This window comes from Phocoena phocoena, chromosome 2 (genome assembly GCF_963924675.1).
Source record: "Phocoena phocoena chromosome 2, mPhoPho1.1, whole genome shotgun sequence".
NCBI classification, from domain to species: domain Eukaryota; kingdom Metazoa; phylum Chordata; class Mammalia; order Artiodactyla; family Phocoenidae; genus Phocoena; species Phocoena phocoena.
Window position 1 is genome coordinate 172,768,590 of NC_089220.1, and position 19,197 is coordinate 172,787,786.

The window sequence follows — 19,197 nt, forward strand, 5'->3', positions numbered from 1 at the left end:
ACGAAGAGCAGCCCCCGCTCGCCACACCTAGAGAAAGCCCGTGCACAGCAATGAAGACCCAACACAGCCAAAAAAAAGAATCAAGGGGACAGCCTTCTCCCCATCATATTCCCTCTACCTAGAATCTTCTTCATTTGGTAAAGCCTTACTCCCTTTCTAGGCTTAATTCAGAAACCAGCTCTTCTCTGAAACAGACTCCACTGAAATCGACTGAATGATTCCTGCCTCTGTTCCCCATAGCTTTTGTGAGAATACTGAGCACACCCTTTCATTGTTCACAGCACGCACATCTGTTTATTCCTGCACGAGTCAGTCTTTTATTTTTTTCCTTTTGTCTGCGCCGCACGGTTTGTGGGATCTTAGGTCCCCGAGCAGGGATCGAACCCGTGGCCCACTGCAGTGGCAGCGCGGAGTCTTAACCACTGGACCGCCAGGGAAGTCCCCAGGACTTAGTCATTTTTATATCTCTCTCGCAGAGCCTGGGAAAGGGTCTAGCATGAAGCAGCTGTTCAACAACCTTAGCAAAGTAAATTGTATGAGTGACCGCCACAGACAAGACAACAGGTAAGTAGAATTGTAACTATTCCTGCCCTTGAAGTAAATCCTGTCAGTGGGAGAGGAAAAGGCTTAAGAGTGAGACAGGAAGTTAATACATATATTAAAGAGTGATTTTTAAATGTAGATAAAGGAAGAAAAGGATTGGCCTAAATCCAACCACGACACCAGCACAGCTCAAGACACAAGTGAATGTAATTAGAGGCGTAAGGCGTTCATTCCTGCATAACCACGGGTTTCTTGTTTAATTACATAGTTTTCTTATATGCCCTCTTTAAGACAGGAAGAAAGGTGGGAACGATATTACGGATAATAGAGGGTCCTGCCAGAGAAAGAATTCCAGTGGATACTGGCAGTTCAGCTGTTCTCTTCAGAAAGAGTCTTCAAGACAGCCTGCCTTTTTATTATGTCTGGTGAAGGTGAAAACGGCTGTTAAAAATATCAGCAAGGAGATATTTATGGAGTCCCTACCTCATGCTAAATACTTGCGGAAAGTTTTCACAGATTATCAGATTCGAGTTAGAGATCATGGTCCCCATTTTACAGGAAGAGGACTGAAGATCAGAACAATGAAATGAGTTGCTGAGATTGCAAACCTAGTGCCAGAGCTTTGATCCAACCAAATTCCGGGACTCTTCCTACGACACCCTACAACCCCCTCTTTCGGTGTTTGGAACACTGACACTCACCTACTGCACTGTGTGAACACGATTCCCGTTTAAAGACATCTGGTTTAGGCTATTTTACATCTGCTAAATTGTAATCTGAGGACTCCTTTCACGTGAAGCTGGAGAATTTGTCTATACTCCTTGGGCATCTCATGGAAACCGCGCTTAGGTAACCTGTTGTCGTAGTAGTGATGGCTGACAGGTGTGTTCTCTCCAGTTTTAGAGAAGGGCCAGAATCCATAGAGTTTCACGTTCTCGCACAGTTCCACTGCCACACTTGTGATCATCAAGCCGGAGGACAGGCGATACTCGGTCACACCTTTAGTCCTCCAGAAGAGGGCAAGGTTTTTCAGGTACTTGGGATGGAAAAATAAAACTCTTTGTCTTGCTTTAGATTCCTTCAGTGTGTAGTACACCTTAAAAGAGGCCGCAGTGTTGGCCCTGAAGGAAAATGCTGGCAGAAGGACGAATGCATCTCCATAGGTTGCAACGTCCTCCAGAAATATTGCTTTCTTTTCCTTTAAGTTCCCATATCTGCCAAATTTTTAAAACATCATGATTTTAACAGTAATCACCAAAGGAGCAGTTTTGGTAACATGAGGCTGAATTCACCACTGGCCAAAAAATAGAACCATTTCTATCACTGTATATAAAAGAGACAAACTGCAGACTCAGAAAAAACTCATGTTAAGTAAGCATCTTGTAAATATCAGGGGTGGGGTCTTCATTTCTCTTTCTTGGCATATCTAGGCTCTCATTCCTACCTTCTTATGGGGCAATACCCTTACTGGATATATATTTTTTATATTATTTTATCTTCCAACTCAGTGCTTTTTTCCTAAGGTTGCTTTTTAATGATGAATTACCTTCCAAATGTATAATGCTGAAATGTTTTCTCAAACGTAACACACTCTTAAAATATCTGTACATTAAAAAAATTCACTGAGCTGTACATACATGTTATTATAAAATAACAGTTTCCTTTAGAAAGTCTAAAATATCTATATGCATGCATAAACACACACACACACACACACACACACGCACACATCTTAAATTTCCTCCATGGATTGTGATAGCTCTATGTGTTTAATTTAAATAATACCTCAGTAAATATACTGCTGTGCATGACTGCGTGTGTTTAGAAAATAAGCCTTGGGGAGACAGGTACAATATTTTATATTCTCTTAAGCCATACTAGAACTATTTGAGGGGTGTGTTCTACTAATAACAATTATTAGTCACTTCGGATGAAAATAGTTGAATAAAACTCTATACAGGATTTTTATTAAACAGCCAACATTTTGTAGTAGTTACATTGTGGAAAATAAAATACACAAATTATTTTTTAGTAATAAACTGCCCAAAATGAAAACTTGTGATTTTGCCAGGTTCTCCTAAGGGTTACTCTCTGAAGCTTCTAAATAGACTAAGTTTTTTCAAGAAAGCGCTATCGAGACAAGAGTAACACTAAAATTCTGAAAGGAAATCTAAAAAAGGAACTTCACTATTAAAAAGTTCTCATTGGATTAGCAACATTCAGCTTATGACATTAGAAGTACAACTGGACATACCTCTTCTGAGCCACAACCTAAATTACCAATATATTCTTATATATTTTCCTAAAAAGCCATTCCAGCTGTATTAGAAATCAGTCTCAGCAACAAGATTAGTGTTCAGACTAAGAAACGGGTTAAATCATGAGAAAAATGCTCTTGAACAGTTATGTAATTTGAGGTACTTACCTTAGTCTTATAATACTGGGATTTAGAGTCACCAGGTTGGTTTTAGTGCCGACATCATTGGTAACATTTCCTGTGGTTGGGGGGAGGTTACACCTGAAATTGGGAAGGAAAACTATTCTCAAAATATAACTTGTGAAAAAAAAAGTACATCCACATACATCCACACATATACGTGGGCTCATTCTCATTTTATTGGAGAAAAGTATTGTCGTTAAGATGATCCTCAGAATTCATCTGATTTCCATCGAAAAACATTTAATAAGTGCTGAACTCTTAGCTGGCATTTCAACATTGGATAAAATAAATGAATTTGATAAATGCTTTCAGTATTATGTAAGACCTTTATAAGTAACAAAACTAGAAATGACAATTACACCTTGCCTAGCTTTTGAAGAGTTCATGATCCTTTTATTAAAATTATTATTTATATTAATTAGATTCCCACAGAGGTATATCACCAATTTACAGATTTTAAAAAATTGAGGCACTGCGACTAAGGTTATAGTGTCTGCCAGAAGCAAAGACTATATTAAAAAAATCAAAATTTCCTGATTCCCATATGGACTGTTTTGCCACCAAATTAAGCTGTTAATAAATAAAGCCTTAATGTTCTTATAATGATGTTTTCATATTGATGTTCTCATCCTCTTTTGAGTACTATTTTGTTTTTAAATTGAAAAACAAATTAAGAATTGTAATTTTGAGTAAGTATATCCTTGTCACACAGAAAAGAGAAAGTATCATTTCAGAATTTCAAGTAGACCATTTCTTTAAAGCTATACATACAAAGGGAGCATCTCTGAGGAAGGCTGTTGTTTAAACTTGATGTGTTCTGTAAGATGAGGTTGAAATATTCTATTCCATGCTCTATGAAATATATGGATAAATGAAACATGTACTTCTCTCACTGATAAAAAAAGATACATCAGAAAACAAATATGGCACCTTGGGAAAAATAAATATTAATTTAGATAAGAGGCCACAGAAATGTCTTCATTAGTGGGCTTCCTGTAACATATCTACTTTCTAGAACAGTCTCATATTCTTTTGAAGACTCAAAGATGATTTCCAATATGGTATCATTGGAGACCCCTAGGGGAAATATTGGGTATTGTATATACACAGTACAGTAAAGCCACTCAGCCCCTATTTTTGCTCCTTACGCACTTAACTGACAGCTCCCAATCTTCTGAAATGAAAAAAAAAAAAAAAAAGATAATCAGCTTCCAGATGGTTTTATAAACTATGAAACATGTACAACCAAAATAGACATAGGCTTAAAAATTAAATAAATTTTAATGACACCAACCATGTACAGCCCCAATTTGACCTTTCAGTTTGGAAGGCTAACTTCAAAAGGAACTCTATATTCAGAAAAATAGCTGGCATCAACAAATGCAGAATCTAGAAATATACGCATTTATTTTAGTTATAAATCAAGTAGCTGTTGAGTTTTTTGGTTTTTGGGTTTTTTCCCTGCTTGTTAAACCTAAACTTGTATTTCTTATATCTGCTATAAAGTAAAATGGATGTTTAGGCATAATATTCACCCCAGATGTTTTGGGAATTTTCAGTCTATAAAAATGTCTATTACAAGAAGAATTATTCATCTTCCTTATGGTTTTTCCATACTGAGTACTTTAACAAAATGGCTAAATCATGCAGGTATTGGCCATTTTCACATTCACCATGACGAACACATTCAATAACGGTTGGACTGCCAGGTCTGTTGTTCTGTTATTATCTTCAGCATAAAATTCTAAATGAGATTAAAGTGAGGGGGAGCTACTGATTCAGAATCATGTTTCTTTTTCATGGGCAGCATTAAATCAATAAAGCTCAAAGGATCTCCTCTGATGTATGCAATTGGTGCTCCTGAAATAGGAAGAAACAGATTTCAACTGACTTTATAAAAAGGTGCATTTCAATTGAAATCCACCCTCACAGGGATGAATCCTCTTTCCATCATATTCTGAAAGTGGAGATGCTCTGTGGCTTGTGTTATTAGTTCAGACACACAGAGAAACTACTTGTGTTTCTGTTTTGGCAAGCTAGCTTGTATTGAGATATAAACATTGTAAAAGATCAGAATTTGGAAGCTGCACATTTTTTTAAAATTTCAGGCCAGAAACCTAACTAAACATCCATGTTGTGTGGCTATACAATATCTAAGTCAGCATTTTCACAAGTATTACCTGAGAACAAAGTGCTCTTGAAATTCTCTGTTTAAAAAAAAAAAAGTATCCTTAATATACTGAAGGCTCTGACAAGTCCTGCAGTGAAGACCCTCTTTGACTATGATCTCATGCAGGGTTTCTGGCAAGTTAAGTGACCATAGCAACATTCAGAGGAACTCAGGATCCATTTAACACTTTTGGAAACACACTAGATAAATTGCAGGCTTAAGCGACAGAGTTCAAAGGTCAAAATTTACACAGAGTATCTTTAGCCTATTCATTTAAAATATCCAGCTGATCCTGGATGTCAAAGAAACCAATTCGACAGAGCTTACCTAAAAACAAAGTCGGATTTATCGATTTCGGCTCCACAGAGAGACTGATTCAGAATCCCCCCATTTCCAACCACCGCACACTGATTGTAAGGGTACCCCACAAAAGGCTGAGTCTATCAGGAGAAAGGGAAAAACTGTCATAAAATAGCTTTAGTTTTAGAACCATAAACATCATCAGCTTAATCTTTACACATGCTAAGGAAAGAAAAAGAACAAGAAGCAATACCACAGCATGTTAATCAACTTATGACATCATAAAAAAATCCTGTAAACCTGTTTCATTTCTCTTGAGAGGAATATATAGCATATCATAGACAAACATAATGTAATAATACAAAACATAATACACTTGTTCTTAAAATGTACTTTAATGTATTTTACATCACATAATTAAGTAAATAAATTGAGGATGAGAAAATCCCACATGGGCCTTTCGGACTAACAGGACCATTTCCAGCCAAAAACAGAAAAGAAAGCAATTCCAAAGTAACATTCAATTCTCTATTCTTGGCCATAAAATTAATAGATAATTTAGTGAAAGTTCTCTGTGCTTAAGTAGGTAGACCTTCAGGCTCAGTGATGACAGATTTATGCCTGCGACCTCTGTAGTTGATTAGCCACGGTGCTTCAGGGAGGCCCAGTAACTCTGGGCTGATTTGTTTCAAATTCATTTCTAAGGCCGGAATCATTTTTGTTTCCTCCAAGGACCCAGCTGGCCGATCTCAAAAGACTTCCCACTTTTACCAAATCCTCCGCGGTCTGAAACATAACTTTTCAATTTGATAGTGTACTTTGCCTTTGCTGGTCACTTTTCCGGAAGTAAGGATGTGACCTTAGCCAGCAGCAAGGGTGTCAGCTCAGAGTTCCGCGATGATGAGGTCCTGACTCACCTGCTTTGTCTCCAGAACGTGAGTGTAGGTCCTCAGGGGCAGAGAGCATGTTTATTACTTTTCCTTTCCCCTGTCTTCTACTGCAGACCTCGCCTAGAGGACCACTGCTTTTTGATGGGTGACGACTGGCCCAATGGCCACCTGGGTGCAACCCCCAGCACCACGTTGGAACCCAGCTGTACCAGCTTATGGGCACCAACTGGTAAATATTCAGGAATTTTGTGAGCCGACTGTGAAACCACTGGTAAATTACAATCGCCACGATGGGGATATTTACACTGCGACGAATCAGGGAACCCTCCTGCCCAGTGTACCAGCCCCACTGGCAACGCCCCAGGACCAGTGTGGTTCTGAGCTACCCAACAGATCCTGAATCATCCTGACTCCCGCGTGCTCCTGAATCTGCATTGGGAGATGCCAAACGAGTGACGAGAACTCTCAGCATGTCTGCGTTTGTCCATGAAAGTGAAAAATCATGTTGTGCTGCTGGTGCGAGAAGCACTTTCCCGAGTCGTAACTTGTGAACACATGGAATCCATCCAACAACCGTGCGAGCATTTTACAGATGGGAAAACGGAGGCATGAGTTTAAGGAAGGGCTAGAAAGCAGCAGAGCTGGGATTCAAACCCAGGCAGTCTGGTTCAGAGTCCCTGGTCTTAACCACGACACATTATACAGGTGCTGTCTGTCATTCAAGGGGTGAAAGGTTAACTGAAGGATGTGCCTTATTTCCCTGCACAGATGTGACCCCAGCAGAGTGTCCGGCTCTTTAATGAATGGTTCCCACAGACCCTGGGCTACTTCGAATCACTGAACTTCTAGCGCAAGATATTTTCAGACCATGTTTACTAACCGATACCACAGTAAATTCTGAATTTTACAGACAGGGCAGAATGCAAATAGGCTCTTTATGGTACAACAGAAAAGATTACTGAGGGGAACGTATCTCCAATTAAGCACTCAAAATAATGAACGTTTTTCTCTGGTTTCTTGGTCAACTGGGAGGAAAAAGTCCATATGCTTTGCTATCTTATTTCAGTAAGAGTTCAAATAAATGACAATTTCAACGTTCCTTAAAATAAGGCTCCTAAGAAAACACAAATCTGGGCCACTTAACTGCCTGCTTGTTGCTAACTCTGGTTGAAAACCAGCTTCGTTGCAAGTAACTAAGCAAACCTTTGGAGTAAGTGACTTCACACCATTTCAGCCAAAGCATCTATTGTGATCTGTTCGCTGTGTGCCCCACAGAACAAAGCAGGGTTGGGGTGTGGGAAGCAACCTCGGATGCTGTGTCTGTGGAAGGGGATGATGAAGAAACACAGAAAAGTGACCTCGCTTTGCAGCTGTTACTGTATTAACTTCAGAATTTCCTCCCCCTAGTTTTAAAAAGTCAGTATTAACTTGGAAAATGGATGCTGTTGCTAATTGCATCCAGAATTATCAAGCCTGTGCTAAGTTATTCTTTTCAAGGTGCCAGATCAGAAGCAAAAAAATACCTGCAGTTCCTCTGTTCTGACCAGCCTAAGGCAAGGACAACACTAGCAACAACGGCAAGGGTGAAAGAGTTGCTCTCTGTGGAACTCCCCAAGGTCTTCCCTGATAAGGGACAGAAATAATCTTCAGTTGCTATCTTTTCAGCTATTGGCAATTTCAGTGCATCACGAGGGGATTTTCAGAATGCCGTATGAGTTATTTTTTTGGTCCCCGTTCCCTTTGGGGAATGTGCAGTATTTTTTCTCTAACATTGTGTATTGATTTTTCGCTCATTCCCAGAAAATTAGACTTCCTTTGAATTGTAATATTAAAAAAAAATTGGAACAACTTACATGACAATAAAATAGTTGAAACGAGTCAAAGGTCCAGCAAAATGGAAATAATTGTAAGAACTGAATATTCTACAGTTGGTAAACAGCATATATAAAGCGATCCCGTTTTGACCACTGACTTGGCCTAATTGCTTTTCATCAAATCATAAAAAGATGCCTGAGGGCTTCCCTGGAGGCGCAGTGGTTGAGAGTCCGCCTGCCGATGCAGGGGACACGGGTTCGTGCCCTGGTCCGGGAAGATCCCACATGCTGCAGAGCGGCTGGGCCCATGAGCCATGGCTGCTGAGCCTGCGTGTCCGGAGCCTGTGCTCCGCAGCGGGAGAGGCCACAGCAGTGAGAGGCCCACGTACCGCAAACAAACAAAAAAAAAAGATGCCTGAGAGTGTAGTTCATCAGCAGTGGGATATTTTCAGGAGAAAAATTCCCCCCAAGTTTGGATTTATAGTGTAATGATACAGTATCATTACTCATTAGTTTAAATAACGAATATGTAATGAATGCATCTGTGCACTGGGGAATGCCCTAGGAGCTTGGGATACATAAGAACACAGTAGATAAAAATCCCTGTCTCGTGGAGGTTATGTTTACGGACCGCAAATTCTTATGTATTTACTTCCCAAAGATTAGCCACATAAACCTACAGTTCTTTGTGAAGGAATTGATTTAGTCACTGAAACTGACAACTGGAGGAGTCTTATTGCAGGTGAAAAATGGGCATCTTCCCAAGCCCTGGTAATTACTATGCAGAAAGCCCAAGTACCTCATCTCATTCAAGGATGAGTCATGAAGACTCATGGGCTGGAAGAGCTTATCATTTAAGATATAAATACCATTCCCCGCAGGGCCACAAGTATTCAAAACTGCCTTGGACTGCCATACGTATCTTACACAACACAACAGAGTGTGGCATTTTAATGAATTAACTGCTCCATTCTTATATCTTTTTTTTTTGCGGTACGCGGGCCTCTCACTGTCGTGGCCTCTCCCATTGCGGAGCACAGGCACGGGATGCACAGGCTCAGCGGCCATGGCTCATGGTCCCAGCCGCTCGGCGGCACGTGGGATCTTCCCGGACCGGGGCACGAACCCGTGTCCCCTGCATCGGCAGGCGGACTCTCAACCACTGCGCCACCAGGGAAGCCCCCATTCTTATATCTTAATCTGAGCCAACATTCACCTTAAATATTGACACAAACCACAAGAAATTCTCACTCACCACTGGCAACATATCAAAAATGTTCTCTCTGATTTGGATTTCGCTTTTACTTTCCACCTCGTAACTCACGTTAGTCCCGACGGGAGTGTTATTTTGAGAAACAATGAAGTTTTGAATGGCACCACAACACGAAGCAAGTTCCACTCTGCAAAGGATGAGGATAAAAGTGAGTCAAGGAATAAGATTACGAAACCCAAAATAGAGACGACGATGGAAAACGCAGAAGAGGATTTTGCCATACTGACTTTCAGAGAGAAGATACCTCATTCGCAAAGATGACATTTTTATCTCATTCCATTCTAACCGTCCCTGGATGGTGCAAGAGTGCTGTGGTAGGACTAAATAGCAAAGAACATTAACGTACTTACACTCAGGTAGGGACCGAGTCACCCACAGGAAATACTGATTATATAATGGTTTAAATACAAAGACTTCTTTCTCATGATAATGTTGTAACAACAGAGAAAATGACAGAATACCTTCTAATCATTTTATTAAACAGTACAGAAACTAAATTAAGACCAGTGTCACAAATCATCACCAAAACAATATGTAATCATTTATTATGAGACAAGTTCAATGAAAAGAAGCATCATTCAGTACAGTGATTTTCTTTGAGCTTCACTGAGGTATAATTCACAAACACGTATGGGGAATTCCCTGGCGGTCCAGTGGTTAGGACTCTGCACTTCCTAACAGGGGATCTGGGGTTCTATCCCTGGTCGGGGAACTAAGATCCCATAAGCCTCGTGGTGCGGGCAAAAAAAAAAAAAAAAAATTCACAAATACAAGTTGTTTATGTTCATGGTTGAATATGCATACATCCTGTGCAATCATCACCATAACCAAGCTAATCGACATGTCCATCACCTCGCAGTTATCTTTTTTCTTTTTCTTCTTCCTTTTATAGTAAGAATTGAGATTTACCCTCTTAGCAAATTTCAAGTATGCAATATAGTACTGCTAACGACAACTACACTGCTGTACTTTAAGAGACTGAATTTTTAAATGACGTGAATTTAAAGTTGCCATTCTTTACAGAAAGCCCAGAAAAATGTAATTTAGCACTGAACTGTATTTCCAGACTATTCCTATGGAGTGAAACCTTATTGTCAGAATGCAGACCCAGAAAGGTCCTGCCAGGGGTTGTTGGAATTTGCCCCCAACCTCTGGCAGGTGAATTCAGAACCACTCAGAATTTATATTTTGCTTATGTAATTCTCCGGGGGTGCAGACTCCATAGCGTCTCTTGATAATTATTCCACAGTTTAATCAACCTTGAAGTCAAGAGACTCTTTGATTTGCACAACTGAACTCTCTTCACTTAAATCCACCTCCCTGGTTAGTTTTTCATAGAATCTCTCCATAAAAAACACTTCATGTAATTGAAAGTGGTAATCATCAAGCACAACTTGAACCTCTTCAATTTTGAAGCATTTAAAGAATTTCCTCTTCTCTCAGCGTTTCTCCATAAGACCAGTTTTTTCATTAATGTCACCTTGTTCATCTTTAAACCTTTACTAATTTCTCCATTTTACTTAAAAATATATATTAAAGTTGGATCCCACCATAGCACAAGGAACAGTGACTTTTCAGCAGACAGAGCTGACTGTGGTCAGTACTGATACCCTGAATTCCTAACTGGTCCTTTCCCATCGCATATTATTTTTTATTGGTTTTTGGTCCTGAAGGCTATACTTTTATACATGTTCCTACTGAATTTGGTTCTTTTGAAAGAATTCAATGCTCTAGTCTGTCATAGTCATTTTGAATTATAGTCCAGTCTTTGTGAATGCCAGTAATTCTCAGGGTATGAAAAGCCAGTGTTGTGATATTATTTGTACCCTAAAAATCAAGATTTTCAAATTAGTTCATATCCGTTAGCTGATATTATTAAAATAGTACATTCTTACTTGAATTCTATCACCTGCTTATTATTTCTCTTTGCATTTCAGAACCTACCATTTCTAACAGCTCATGGAGACCAGACCAACAAAAGAACAAATTGAAAATGAAATGATGTGTAGTCAAAAAGATGATACTATTTGTAATTATAAATTTAATTTCATAACAATTCATGTGACATATTGCAAACTCAGAAATCCTTATGTGTTTATAATTTTAAATGTCTCTTTTATGCAACATGTTGAGAAAGGCAATGGAGTAGATTCTCATTTACCTTTTACAAGTAACTTAATTTCTCTAAGGATATTTGGTGCTTGAAAGAATATTGCATCACACAAAAAAACCACTAAGCAGGGCTTCCCTGGTGGTGCAGGGGTTTAGAATCTGGCTGCCAATGCAGGGGACACGGGTTCAAGCCCTGGTCCGGGAAGATGCCACATGCCACGGAGCAACTAAGCCTGTGCACCACAAGTACTGAGCCTGCGCTCTAGAGCCCGCGAGCCACAGCTACTGAGCCCGCGCGCCACAACTACTGAAGCCCGTGCACCTAGAGCCCGTGCTCCTCAACAAGAGAAGCCACCGCAATGAGAAGCCCGCTCACCGCAACGAAGAGCAGCCCCCGCTCGCCGCAACTAGAGAAAGCCCGTGTGAGCAACGAAGACCCAACGCAGCCAAAAATAAATAAATAAAAATTTAAAAGTGCAATTATTAAAAAAAAAACCACTAAGCAAAGTACCCTTGGCGGGTTTTTAAACATTTTTTTTTTTCGGGAGTTCCCTGGTGGTCTAGTGGGTCTGATTCGGCGCTTTCACTGCTGTGGCCCCAGCTTCAGTCCCTGGGCAGGGAACCGAGATGCTGCAAGCTGTGCAGCGTGGCCAAAATGTTTTTAAAAAATTGTTTTTTTCTGAAATTATTTTCAATGATTATATTATAAAATTTTCAAACCCTCAGGAAAGTTGAAAGAATTAGACAAGAGCATTTGAATAATGACCAGCTAGACGCTACAAGTAATTTTTTACTCTATTTGCCTTGCTGTGTATTAATGCATCAATCCATTTTTGTTGTTATAGTTATTGCAATTCAACATAAATGACAGGTATCAGTACACCTCACCCCTAAATACTTCAGCATGTTTATCATTATTTTGTATTTTGGGGTAGAATTTACATACAATAAAACCCCAAGTGCATTCAATGAGTTTTGAGAAGTGCATATACCCCTGTAACCCAATCCCCTGTCAAGATACAGAATATTACCAACCCCACTAGGTAAGTCCTTCAAATTCTTTCCCAGTCCACCTCCAGCCAACCCCCACCTCAAGGCAACCACTTTTGTGATTATTTTTTACCAAACATTAGTATTGCCTGTTCCAGAATCTATATAAACATATACATAAATCTATATAAATATAAATCTATATAAATCATATTAATGCAACATTGTAAATCAGCTATACTCCAATAAAAATGTTTTTAAAAATTTAATTAATTTTTAAAAAAAGAATCATATTGTATATACGCTTTTGTGTGAGGCTTCTTGCACTTGGCATAAATGTTTTTGCAATTCATATATGTTGCCATGTGTGTCAGTAATTTATCCCTTTTTATTGCTAGAGTAGTGTTACACTGTCTGAATGTACCAGAATTGATTTAGCCATTCCCCCTGCACTTTGAAAGAAATCACTATCAAAAATCAATGTTAAATACCTAATCACCCCTAATAATATCCCAGGAAAAACATCGGAATAATTACCCAAAATGTCATTTCTGCAGCCTATGTTGGGTCACTGACTGATGGGACATTTTAAGCCTTTATCGTTAGTGGCAGAATTATAAATTTATGCTCTTTTTCATTTCCCAGTTCATCTGCAGTAAAGATCCCCATAATAGCCAGTGTTAGTATAGAGCTGAGATGCTTAGAACAAACAAAACAAAATGGAATTTTATTTCTATCATTCCATTTCCCATCATCCCTAAAAACAGAGTCAGTTCTAATCCTTGGTGACTCCAAAGTCAACTAGATGTGCTCACAATGATGGGCATGGCCATTTCCCCCTTCTTGTGTAAAAAGAGCAAGAGACATTAAGAAATGAAGGACACTTGGTATTCACTAGATGTGATAGTGAATTTCACCTGTCAACTGAGCCAAGTCAATGCCCAGAGAGCTGGTAAAACTATTTTTGGGGGGTTTCTGTGAGGGTGTTTCAGGAAGGATTAGCACTTGAGTCGGTAGATGGAGTCAACAAGCTCACCCTTTCCAATGCATAGTAAATATCCAACCAGGCCAGCATTCACAGACCTCACCCTGGTAAAGCACTGTACATTCTCCAGAGCATTTTCACACCTATTATGACATCGGATGCCCACAACAACCAGGGAGACAGAAAACATAATTATTCCCATTTTACTTATTTACTTTTTAAAGTAGTAAGTAGTCTTATTTATTTATTTTTGGCTGCGTTGGGTCTTTGGTGCTGTGTGAGGGCTTTCTCTAGTTGTGGCGAGCGGGGGCTACTCTACATTGCGGTGCGCGGGCTTCTCGTCGTGGTGGTTTCTCTTGTTGCGGAGCACGGGCTCTAGGTGCACAGGCTTCAGTAGTTGTGGCGTGTGGGCTCAGCAGTTGTGGCTCGCGTGCTCTAGAGCGCAGGCTCAGCAGTTGTGGCGCACGGGCTCAGTTGCTCCGCGGCATGTGGGATCTTCCTGGACCAGGGCTCGAACCCGTTTTCCCCTGCATTGGCAGGTGGATTCTTAGCCACTGCGCCACCAGGGAGGCCCCCATTCCCGTTTTAGAGATGAGAAAACTGGAGTTGAGAGAGTGTATGGGTTAGAACCAAGGTGCCCAGGTTGTTCGTGACTCCAGCTTATGTCTTTTGACATTCACTTCTTTGCAGTTTACACTAGAGTATCCTGGGTGGGTAATGCTGTCATTTGAGCTTCTTCCTTTGGGATGCTTTCCATAATGGCACCAAACAACATAGCAGTTCCCAAAATAATGCTGGTAGCACCCCATTGACAGCTTGTCCAGACATATCTCAAAGGCTGCAAAAAATTTTACATGTGAATATTCCAAACCCGCTATATAACTGAGACATTCAAGGCTCTTATTTTACATGGAGGGTTACACGATTCCCGATGGATGGGATCAAGGTTGTCAAGTGGTCCAGACAATGTGTCCTAGGATTTAATGGAAAAGAAACCCCTGGTTTACTGATGATCTAACCCTTGCTGTGTCACACCTTCAGCAACTTCCTCTATGCAATCCAGTTCCAAAAGGAAATCTAGTCCCTTCCACCCCCCCCAGAAATGAATGGGGACTCTCTGTACTGCATTGATTTCCAGAACCGGAAAGAGTTCACATTCTTTCAAAAGTGCCTAACTCTCAAGAAGTAGGAGGGAGTGAAGTGAGAGTGGCATGGACATATATACACTACCGAACGTAAAATACCTGGCTGGTGGGAAGCAGCCGCATAGCACAGGGAGATCGGCTCGGTGCTTTGTGACCACCTAGAGGGGTGGGATAGGGAGGGTGGGAGGGAGGTTCAAGAGGGAGGGGATATGGGGACATGTGTCTGCATATGGCTGATTCATTTTGTTGTACAACAGAAACTAACACGGTATTGTGAAGCAATTATACTCCAATAAAGATCTATTAAAAAAAAAGTAGGTTGGTCCTGGGAGAATCTGGCTTAATACTTTTAGCCCTGATCTATAAAGACAGAATCTGAAGATGTCCAAAGTCATCTTTGCATCACAGTTGGTCTAATGAAGTACTTTTGAGAGAGATTTTTGTTCACACTGTAGAAATTCGTTTTTCTTTGCCACCCTAGGTGCTGAGTGCTTCCTCGGTTTTTATCTTTGCTTTTTTGTTTTTGTTTTGTTTCTTTTCTTTCTGATTCATTTCAAGTCCCAGGTCAAAATTCTTCTTCAGTTCTAAGCGGGATGCTTCCTGGATTTCCATGAAATGTTAAGGACGGCTTAAGGCTTGCAGTGCACAAGACACTACAGGACACTCTGAATACTAACCACCTAAGTGTCCCAGTCCAGGGCTCACAGGCCTCTCTCCTGTTTATCAAACTCCGGAGACTCCCTAATGAGTCTGGGGCAGTCAGGGTGAGGCAGAGGCTAAAGGCACTTTCCAAGTATTACTAAAGAGCTGCCTTGTTTCTGGCGTCCATTCCCTGAGGTTCTAATGAGGGTCCTAGGAAAAGGGGTTTTAAAACCTAAGCACCTGCACAAATTCAAAGGACTTACTTTTACCCTCCTGTGTTTTCTAACGCGGCCACATTTCTCTTCTGTCACCAAAATCACAACATACCTGGGCCAAGCAATACACCCACCGCCTCTCTTCTGTGGACGCTCCCTTTTCTGCCCTTCTTCTGTCCCTACCCCACATTATATAATTTATTGATGGACCAATCATAACAATATCAAATATTTAGTGCCTTCTCGCTGTGCTAAATATTTTACATATATTCTCTCAGGCGATACAATAATCCTACAAAATAGGTTCCATTGATACTCACCGTCCAACCGAGGACAACTCAGGCTTGTAAAAGGTAAGCCGGTCACGTATCCCACATGTATGCGCTCACCCACTCATTCATTCATTCATATTTATTTAGCATGTAGGCAGGCACTGAGCACTGTGCCGTCTACACACTGGTGAATAAAATAAGCGCTGTCTCTGCCTTTGTGCCGTTTATGACCTTAATGAGTAAAATGTCCTCGTTTGAGCCACCCTATCTCACTACCCAAAAGATTTTTATAGAATCTACAAGTTCAAAATTGAAAGCACACTTACAAAACACAAGAGGGTGCAATGGACTCAAAGGGCCCTTTCTATCGTGTAGGTGTTGATGTCACGTCAGGTACAAGACCCCAGCCCAGCCTCCGTACACAGTCATCACGCCCCAGCGACCGTACTGGACTCTGTGTGAGTCCGTGTGTTTGCACGTGGGCCTGTGTGTGTAGCTCTGTGGCGTAGGGGCCGGGGGAAGGGAGGAGAGGAAGAATAATTTGGTGGTGGAAGTTGAGAATAAGTCATCCCTGGACATAAGCCATTTAAGGAGTAAGATTCCCAGGTTTTAAATTGACTTGGTATAACTCAGCAGTGAACACTGGCTCACTAAAAAATCCCACTGTGAACTGAACAATATAATGAAAGAATAGTGACCTGGGAGGAGAGGGGAGAGATGCCTTCTACTCTTTGATGCTCAAGCCACACTCACTGTGCTTGGGTCTGGTGTAGAAACTCTGCTTCCAAAGGCACCTTGAGAAACCAGGGCCTGTCCGGAACTAATACTATCCAGATGGAAGAAGAAGGGACTCAACAGCTGTCTTCAGATACTGTACGGACTTGGGAGGAATTAGATTTGTGTAACTTTGAGATACTGAACCAGGACCAAAGCATAGAACGATTCAGCCCGTAGTTACCCAACACCCACTGAGAAATGGCCATAGTTCAAGGTCATGAGCACTAAAACTTATAAATTCTTAAACGCAAATATGAGGAAAGCATGGATGGACCCTGCCCTCTGGGAGTTTACTTACGTCAGGAGAGACAGACACTAAATGTGACTGGTACTTCAATATAATTTCAACACGATACAGATAGACATCAGAAGAGGCTGTGCTAAGTGCACAGAGGAAGGGCGCTTGAACCAGCCTGGGGGCAAGGGGAAGGCTCCAAGAAGGTGTTAGTACATGCCCAGCACATAGGGGTCACAGGATAAATATGTGTTCAGTGAGTGAAGAAACCCACGTTTGGGGCAAGTCACTGGACAGTAAGGGAAGGAGACCAGAGGGAGGAAAGCCAGCTGCTGTTAGAGTTCACCTAGTTAAAGACTGAGGGCTTCCCTGGTGGCGCAGTGGCTGAGAGTCCGCCTGCCCATGCAGGGGACACGGGTTCGTGCCCCGGTCCGGGAGGATCCCACGTGCCGCGGAGCGGCTGGGCCCGTGAGCCATGGCCGCTGAGCCTGCGCGTCCGGAGCCTGTGCTCCGCAGCGGGAGAGGCCACAGCAGTGAGAGGCCCACGTACCGCAAAGAAAAAAAGGAAGACTGAAAGGGCCCACAGAAAGCAAGTGATGTGAGGGTGCAAAGGGTGGGGTAGGGGAGATGTGAGACCTACCGAGATCTACTGAGTAGATGAAGGAACAAAGCGAAGAGATTAAAGTAAGGCTGACGGGAGATAGAACCATGACTCCGTCGCCCGATGCTCTTGTCGGTCTCCCCTTAACCCTCAACATTCCCCAGTGGAATTCACTCATTTCACAACTATTCATCGAGAGCACCCTGGGTTTCAGGCACCGTGCTAGACCCTGGGAACAGCTCAAGGAATAAAAGAGACTCTGTTCCTGCTGTCATCTGGAACTTGGAGCAGCGCAGAAGTAGAACCTGGAAGAAGCCTTCCGGGCAAAACAATTAAGGTGATGAACAGTTGCTTACCTCTGTTCAATAGGGGGTCTTTTTTGTATTAAGTGTCACTGAATTGCAAGGCAAGTCTGTCCTCAGAAGGTTGTATAAGCAAAGGACAATGTAATGCCCCCTCTGGAGAGCAAGGAAAATATCGTATTCCTACGCTTCTAAATTCCTGAAAAAGAATGGAAAGCTATTTAATCAATGCAGACGATATTTTTCAATTTCCAGTTTTCCTGTGACAGGTAAATTGCAGAAGAGAGGGAGCCAGGTTAATGAGAAAGAGGAAACTAAAGCCAAGGGAAAAAGAGAAAGACATGGACAGAGCATGAGACCAAGAAGGAAAAGAAAAGAGACAGACACATACACGTGAAATCCGGGGAAAGCAGAGGAGAGGAAGACAGAAAGTGAGAGACGGTCACGTGCCAACAACCAGAACATCAAGACCCATAAGGATCCAGAGAGCAATGTGCTCACGTGATCACGCAGAAACCTGGGTTCACACAGACAGCACATTCGGCAGAAAAGGGGTCAGAATGAGCCACAAGATAGAGGCCCAGACAGGAACATAAAAAGCAAAACGTGAGTTTGTGGCTCAAGAATATTCCTGCGTAAAAGACAGTAAATATGTGCGTGGTGCCCACTATGTCCCAGACATTCTTTTTTTTTTTGGGGGGGGGGCTTCTATTGTTTTATTGATTTACAATGTTGTGTTAGTTTCAGGTGTACAGCAAAGTGAATCAGTTACACATATACCTGTATCCCCTCTTTTTTAGATCTCTTCCCATATAGGCCATTACAGACTATTGAGTTCCCTGTTCTATACTGTAGGTCATTGTTGCTTATCTGTTTTATGTATAGTAGCGTGTATATGTCAATCCCAATCTCCCAATTTATCCCTTCCCCCATCCCCCCCTGGTAACCATAAAATTGTTTTCTACATCTGTGACTCTTATTTCTGTCCCAGACATTCTTTGAAGCACTTTACATAACTTATAAAATCCTCATCAAGGTGCCATGAGGCGAACACTATTATCATCACTACTTTTTATTCTTATTTTTCAGATGTGGAAACTGAGACACAGAGAGGCTAAGCTACTTGCCTGAGGTCACACAGCTGGTTAACTGGTGACTGAGATTTGAACCTAAGTCTTAATGTCTGTGTGCCTTATTCTCTCTCTAAATGTCACCTTATTATACACAAATAAACCATAACAGAGACACACAGAGGGAATAAAGCCACCGACACAGCCCACACAGCCACTGTCACAAGACATGTAGATAAATTCCATGACCTTCATGGGAATATACAGCTCAAGATGTTTTGTAAACTGTGGTTAAATATTTTTAAACTGTGCTGAATTTCCACAACTATGCAAAAAAGAGTGAAACAGGATCCAAACCCTTCCTCAGGGGCAAACCCAGCTGGATACAGGTTAAAGCACTGAGGGCTGGGAACTGGGGTCC

The 19,197-nt window shown here is 41.3% G+C and overlaps 1 protein-coding gene across 1 annotated transcript in view; it reads right to left on the reverse strand.

The window, feature by feature from the left end:
• Positions 1 to 1,288: 1,288 nt before the first annotated feature.
• The window catches only part of ST8SIA6 (ST8 alpha-N-acetyl-neuraminide alpha-2,8-sialyltransferase 6), a 134,631-nt gene continuing 116,722 nt past the window's right edge, over positions 1,289 to 19,197 (reverse strand). The window contains exons 5-8 of the mRNA XM_065872717.1: positions 9,413 to 9,557; positions 5,481 to 5,593; positions 2,969 to 3,061; positions 1,289 to 1,757 (exon numbers count right to left, since the gene is read on the reverse strand). Coding sequence (XP_065728789.1) covers positions 1,289 to 1,757; positions 2,969 to 3,061; positions 5,481 to 5,593; positions 9,413 to 9,557 — 820 coding nt within the window. The remainder of the gene's footprint in view (positions 1,758 to 2,968; positions 3,062 to 5,480; positions 5,594 to 9,412; positions 9,558 to 19,197) is intronic.